Source organism: Electrophorus electricus, chromosome 25 (genome assembly GCF_041902795.1).
Source record: "Electrophorus electricus isolate QZ-2024a chromosome 25, ASM4190279v1, whole genome shotgun sequence".
Lineage (NCBI taxonomy): Eukaryota > Metazoa > Chordata > Actinopteri > Gymnotiformes > Gymnotidae > Electrophorus > Electrophorus electricus.
In genome coordinates, this window is record NC_137521.1 from 9,886,263 (window position 1) to 9,893,635 (window position 7,373).

The 7,373-nt window shown below is 37.4% G+C and overlaps 2 protein-coding genes across 2 annotated transcripts; one reads left to right on the plus strand and one right to left on the minus strand.

The window, feature by feature from the left end:
* Positions 1 to 631: 631 nt before the first annotated feature.
* zgc:86609 (TMCO1/EMC3 family protein) lies at positions 632 to 4,081 on the minus strand. Its single transcript, XM_027023559.3, has 8 exons — positions 3,361 to 4,081; positions 3,212 to 3,269; positions 2,941 to 3,034; positions 2,683 to 2,787; positions 2,232 to 2,313; positions 1,853 to 1,932; positions 1,578 to 1,660; positions 632 to 1,214 (listed from the first exon to the last, which is right to left on the minus strand). Exons 1-8 carry the CDS (start codon positions 3,513 to 3,515, stop codon positions 1,122 to 1,124), a joined length of 750 nt encoding a protein of 249 aa, XP_026879360.1. The 5' UTR covers positions 3,516 to 4,081; the 3' UTR covers positions 632 to 1,121.
* Positions 4,082 to 4,423: 342 nt separating this feature from the next.
* On the plus strand, positions 4,424 to 5,690 carry uxt (ubiquitously-expressed, prefoldin-like chaperone). Its single transcript, XM_027023560.3, has 6 exons — positions 4,424 to 4,560; positions 4,642 to 4,723; positions 4,870 to 4,937; positions 5,042 to 5,149; positions 5,243 to 5,306; positions 5,425 to 5,690. Exons 1-6 carry the CDS (start codon positions 4,478 to 4,480, stop codon positions 5,485 to 5,487), a joined length of 468 nt encoding a protein of 155 aa, XP_026879361.1. The 5' UTR covers positions 4,424 to 4,477; the 3' UTR covers positions 5,488 to 5,690.
* The last annotated feature ends 1,683 nt before the right edge of the window (positions 5,691 to 7,373 follow it).

The window sequence follows — 7,373 nt, forward strand, 5'->3', positions numbered from 1 at the left end:
GCTGGGCAGGCCTGGTGTCTTCTTGGCATCTACTCCAAAATGCTTAAGTTAAAGCTCAAAAGTGTTGTTCTAAGCATCACAGTAGGATCAATATCTTACATGTATGCATTAAACATGTATGTAAAGCATCCCATTTCTGACCAGCACAAATTGATTCAGTTCTGAATATTCAACTGAATATGCAACTGAATATTCAAAATCCTTCCACTGCTCACTTTAATCTCCAGCTGTAGAACAGGCTAAAGCAACTGCCACAGTATTCCAGTCCAGTCTGCATGCTTGGGCCATATGCTGTGATCCATAGTATATTTCTGCACAATGTTCAGCAAATAACTTGATCACCAAATTGGCATAGATCTGTGTGAAATGTGTTGGTCAAGCAGTCATCCATGCAAAACTATCCTGTATAGAAATTATGCTCTGAATAAAAGACTAAGTTGGCTTGTGAAGTGTCTTCTCTTGACCACATGGGTTATGTATGCGTAAAACTGAATTGTTTTCCTACAATTGTTTGATTAATTTCCACATGAATCACCCCTAAAAATATGTGGTGAACTGCACTTACCATTTAATCAGCTTCATCAGACATCAGGCCAGATTCATTTCTAGATCACCAAGGGTGCCATAAAAATGTTCATGAAGTTGCTTTATTCCATCATTTGTGACATTTTCAGGCATGTTGGCACTGATCAGACTCTAGTTTTTACATTTTTTTTTTACAAGAAGAGACAATTGAAGATGAAGGAAGGCACAGGTGGTATGAGAGGACTAGCTGTGAAAATAAAAGAACCCAAATTAAATCCTTGGTTCAAAACACACTACCAGCCACAGTAATACTGAAGACGTGTTATAATATGTTGTGCATTAATGAAAGTGCATACTAGGTGAGTGGCAGAAGAAATTGCAGTTCATTAGTACTTCCCAAACACTCTTTACATTCACAAGCACTCAATAAAGGGATAAATCTATCAAATTGCTCTTCAATGATCTGGTCCAAATATAAATATAATGAATTTGAAATATATTTCAGATACAAATCATCCAATAACAATAAAGTGCCAATCAAGCAAGCAACATTTCAAATGTTATTGGACAATCACAAAATGACATCACTGGCAAACTCAGCGGAAGTTCAGGTCTTTGGACAGTAACTCCTCCTCGACTTTCTCCAAGGCCCACTTGTGTTCAACAATCTCCAGAGCTTCCCATTCACTCTGGAACACAGGGATTAAAGGGCTGTTTGAAGGGTTTGAAAAAAAGATAACCAGCCCAAGATATAAAGAATTTCCAAAGCATGCACTTGTAAATACAAAAGAACAGCATCTGCCTCGCAGTTTAGAGACAGTTACAAACCACAAAGTCCTGACTTAGAAAAAAAAAAAAAAACGAGGTCTGGGACTGCAACTACACTTTGGTTAACCCAATATGACTGATGGGGGGGGGGAGGGGGGGAGTCCTTCACTAGCCAGTGTGCTCCAAGTAAAAGCAGTTTTGAAATCAATACATTTTAAATTCATAAACAATGTATTATATAAATGCTCTAGAGGTGTTATAGTATTTAATTCAGCATTGCTCACCTTGAAGGCCTTGTTAGAGTCAGGTGGCATTGCCATAGCTGCTCCAGTCATTTGTTCCTGCATAATTCTTGACTGGTCAGCAGCTGTAAACATGCATAACCATCACGAATGGATTTTGATGAATCTATTAAGTATCGGTGACTGAAATTAAGTCTGGTTTCAGGCATGATCCTGCATCCAATTTCAAGAAATTCTGTTCAAAATGGATCAATAATCTGTGAGTCATGCACACCCTCAGTGAAGCATGTGTATAACCAAGAGTCAAATGAGCTCACCATTGTCCTGTCCAAGTATAAGAGAGTACATGCTCCGAAGCCCAAAGACATTGAGAAAGTACCAAGAGGCTGAACTCACCCTGCAAAAAATAAGATGGGTACAAACATTCTGCACACTAAAAAGTAACCACTATAAAGAAAAGCTTTAAGATGTACAATGGCGCTTTACAGGACTTTGCACCAAAATGTCAACATTTTAGGCACACGCACAAAAATATTTTAACCACAGACCATTCTGAAAGGATCATGTTAATACATCTCTTATCCATTTGCTATTTGTGGCGGTTGGTGGACAAGCTATTGTTTTAGGTAATAAAGAACAGAGAGGAGGGACCAAACATGTAGGTATCCAACCAAAGAGGCAGCAGCAGTTATGTACCAGGATGCATCCAGCGACAACAATTCAATCCCTCTCTGCAGCATGGGTTTAAATCTCAGAGTCAATGGGAAGGGGACCTTTGCTGTGGGAAAAGAAGCAAGCACAGTTGTGCTGGTCAAACCAAAGTTATGGAACAAGAGTGGACATAAGCTTTTAAATTAAGGCTTCCTTTCTTTTGGGCAACATTACTCAAGAAAGCTTTGAACAACTTTCAAACTGTAACTTATTTTTAATCTCTTTCTTTAGGTTCAGTGCTAGATTGCCAGTGCACTGGAGTATTGGTGAAGAATATTCCTTATTTAAAAATGTTGCATTGCACAAACGTAAATTTTGGAACCTGCAGACAAATTATACAAAACGTAATGCATGAGCGGTCAGGCCATTAAAGAGGACCACGGACAGAGTTATGCTTTCCTAGAGCATGAGGAGAGACAGGGATGGCTCTACTCACTGGTAACAAACCCAGAGAAAGCCCAATTGATCCATCCACCTATTAAAATCATTGGCAGCACGTTGGTGAGGTTTCCTTTCATCATGTCAGTCAACATGCTGGTATCTGAAAGAGACAGGTTAAATCTGTGTGTCATTTTCAACTGTAGCACTACAGATTTTAAAGCACCTCACGTAGTGTGTTCAGTGCTGGGGAGCCGAAAACACCAGTCCCAGTTTAAAGCAAACCCACTCTGCATTAGTTAGATAAGCCCTTTACCAGTCATAGGGTTTTTGGGCACCACTTTTCTCTTGACCTTCTTGAAGAATCCTGTTTCAGCATTGTTGAAGTAATGTTTTCGCATGGCAAATGACTGGAACAGGACAGAGACCAAATGACAATCAGAACAGAGAATAATTTAGTTAATAACTTAAAAGACATTCTACTCAAAACCAGCTATTATGGTGACATATTACATTTCTATTGTTACCTTTTATATACACAATTAATCCGCACTGTTATTAATCGTGAACACAGAAAATATTGGTACCTGTTTGGGGAGGTATTTCCCATTCTCTCTCAATATACGGCTACGCATTAACACCTGGCTGCAAACAAATCGGTGAATAAATCGGCATGTACCTTAAACATTAACAAATTGGTTTTAGCAGCAAATTCTTTTGAAGATATCTTAGCTACCTGTCAGACACTTGTTCGAGGTCTACTTTTTTATCGCTTTGTAGAAGTTGAGTGACATAATGACGCAGAACACCAACAATAAATGTGATAAAGACTATGGGCAGAACTACCCACAAACGGATACTGGAGTCCAACAGCAGCTCAGGTCCAGCCATACTGGGGCCAAGCAAGTGCTCTCAATTGAAAAGATAGGCTAGCCAGCTAGCAGTCGAGCTAACAAAGTCATTAATTACACTGGCCCTTTATCGTTGTTAAAATTAAAGCATGGACCAATAGTACATCTTAAACGATTTATATACAGTCTAAAAAATAAAATCAGATGGCATGCTATCTATCTAGAGCAGATATCTTAAAAACCTAGCTAAGCAAGCTAACCCTAACTAAACTTTTCATGGGTATGCTAGTTAGATAACCTTAGCCTTTAAACCTAGACAGCTACAGTTAGTGTTTTTTAAGTAAAGAAAAAACATCTAAGTAGCCAGTTATTTCGTAAACTACACCACAGCAGCCATCTAAGTGTCTACTTTCCTGCTAGCTTCAGTAATAGTGCACCACACGGACAGCAGCCTAGCTAGTTCATCTGCTGGCTAACTTTTTGACCTTTGAATTACAGAAACTATATATTTAGCATATACTTAGTTTCCCTCGACGTAAGATATAGTATAGTATAAATAAAGTAATGTGAAACGATGGCTGCCGTGTAAATTGATGTTTTCAAAGTATAAATTATTTAAAAATATATTTTTATATGCGCCATTTCCACCTGCTGGGCAACGTCACTTCCTATATCTTGTTAGCAAGTTGATGAGCACCCGAGATAGTCTCAGATGGTTAGGGTTTTTGCAATGGAAACGTTGAATTAATTTATGTACTATCTGAATTAGAAATATCGCTGCTCTAACAGCATTAAGCATACCAAAATGAAATCTTGCTAGCTAGCTAGCTTCTATGGCTGTGTTAGCTACTAGATGACTAGGTGTTTTGGTAAACTAGCAAACCAAATGAAAGTCTAACATTGATGCGAAGGACGATTGTGGAGTACATACTTTGGTATGGTCTGTGATCAGAGTTAGTTAAAGTTCATGAATGTGTATTAAGATTGTTATTGTTTTACACAATGACGTCTGGCAAGCCTTCAATTGATGCAAAGGTACTGCAATATGAAACCTTTCTCGATGACGTGTTGAAGCGTGATCTACAGTAAGTATACAGTGACAACGTTACAATTAAAATCAGCATTTTTGACCTCAGTCTTTATTTGACGTGTTCATCTATTACTAGGACGGTTCTGGAGCAAAGAGATGGTGTGTATGAAAAAATTGCACAATACCTTCAACTGAAGAATACAATTAAAAGTATTCAGGTAAATGACTCTCATGTTGCCTCTAACCTTACCCCACCAACAGTACCAGAACCTGGCCAAAATCAGATCGAATAATGTGTGACTTAATGGCTTGTGAAAAGTTTTTCAGTTTTCAGAGTTGACTGTTTATCCTTTACTCCTTTCAGGAAGCAGGTAGCAAAGAACTAAAGACGGATGTTGATCTTGGCTGTAATTTCTATATTCAAGCTCATGTGTACGTGGAGTTTTCTTTCATATGATATTATGTTTTTTGTTTTTATATTTTGATGTCAGACTGATTTCTAGTTGTCATTTATTTTTAAATTCATTTCATTTCAGACCTGATGCGTCCAAAATCTTTGTTGCAGTTGGATATGGATTTTTTGTTGAACTCACACATTCTGAAGCACTGACATTCATAGAGAAGAAGACCAGCCAGCTTACAGAGTAAGAGATTATTCAAAATAGTTGTGATTAATGTTTTGATGAATCAGTTTTTTTTCTCTGTCCATCTGAGATGTTCTTATTTGGATATTCCAGATATAGTGAGGTTCTTTCTAAAGATGCAGCAAAGATCAAAGCAAACATTCGCATGGTTTTGGAGGTAGACATTTTTACTTGAGTTTGGATGAAGTCACATTCTTTTTCTTTGTTGACTGATATAAACAGACTCAGCAAATGAAACATCTCCAGCAATGAATGTATTGTTTTTCCCCTCACAGGGTTTAAGGGAACTACAGGGTCTGAAAGATCTTCCTGAAACACAAAGAAGAGAGGTGTTTTAGTACAGATTTGATTCAGGGCTGCATCCCTGGCAGACAGTTATATTTTTGAGACGTAATGTATGATTTGAGTTGGGTCTTAATTTTATATACCGTAACCATTGTGTAGTTCAGTGGGACTTGGTTTCCTAACAGGTTATACTGTTGAGCTGCAAAATATGTTCAATAAAGTGCATCATCTTTTGAATAAATAAGTTCTATAATCTCTTTTTTGTTGGGACTGTGAAGGCTAATGCCTATGACAATGACTAATTTCTGCTTGCAAAGGTGACTCATGCCTCCTCACTGATGATTTGGTCTTCTGATGTAGTCCATCTTTGGCACTCATAGGTTTCACTCGGCAGACCAATTCCAGTAGTGTTGACATTTTATCACTGTGTTATGTGCTTTTCTTCAATAGCTGTTCTTTATTTCTTTGGTTTCAGTTAGAACAATTGCAGAGGGTTAATCAAACTTTGTTCTGGTTGATGCACGTATCAGAACTGATGCTGTTCACATTTAAATGAAGAATGAAGTCCCAGAAAAGTGGACATAGTCATTTTCGATAACTCTTCCATGCTGATGCAAGGGAATCAACTCCAGCATAAACACACAATTCGAAATATTATACAATCATTCACCAGTAGCTTTTGAGTCTTTTGCTGTTTTGTTTAAAGCAATAAAACATTTAGTCTAGTGCAATCTGCACAGTTATGTTCAAGAGTTTTACTTCTCTAAATTCAGTCTATCCAGGTAAATATTTCTAGTCTTTTATGCTGTATTAATTCAGTGGACACATTTGAGCATTGAACCCTAAGATTCAAATTTACTGTAACCTCGTAGTTTACTCTTCTGTAATGTGCAGCAATAATCACATTCATTTTGTAAGACCCAGGCAGTACAATGTCTGAAAGAATGTTTAATTATATCAATTGACAAATGTTTTTAATTGTCCAATGACTTTATTCAAGGTTGTATTAAGCCTGTATGAACTTACATAAATATTGCAAAGCAATTTAGCAAACATAGCCTGAAACTGGTGTAGAAGTATGAAAAAACAAGTTGATTTGAAAATCTCATATTATGTGCAGTTCGGTGTGATTTCTTTGTGTATATTTTTGCCATAGTTACTTGCTGTCACCTTTTACAACTGATGATGGTGCTTGGATGAACATTGAAATGTCTTGGTTTTTTTTATTTGTCCAATCATTTTCTTAAACATTGCTTGAAACAAGCAAAAATGGTTTATATAGTGAAGCAAAAGTTTTATGTTAAGAATTACAGATGGTAATTGATAACATAATTGACAATTAAGTGAACTTTTGATTTGGTGCTTGATAAGATTAGTGGCTATACCTCAGTTCCTTCAGCACTGCCCTGACGGATACTCTGTCACACTAGGAAGGAGTTGCCATGGAAACTGGATGTTGAATTGTGGCAGTAGTGTAAGACCTGCTTCCTGAAATAGACGTATTTTTCTTTGTACAAAGACGCACTGCCACAAATGGACACATGGTACAACCAAGCGCATCACTCATTTAATATGGTGTGGTTTGTTTTGTGATCATTAGAACTGGAATGTAAACGAAAACGAAACGTATTGATGGAAATTAACACATTTCAGTGTTAGTGAACGTTTCCTACTCTATGAAGATTTAGCTGAGATTTCCACATAGATGAAATTTGTTTTCTCGAGCCACATCAAAGTTGTGGAATGATGACTGGTTTGGTATAAATAAATAAATGCATACTTAAAAGAAAAAAAAAAGTTTTCCCCTCGCCATCCCAGCAGCAGCACTAGGGTCGGGCACGTATGCTTTGTCAAATAACTTTTGGCGCTGTTCGGTTCTCATTTTTAGGATATCACGTGGATAGTGCGACTACCTGTGGATCGCCGTTGGCGTGCACAA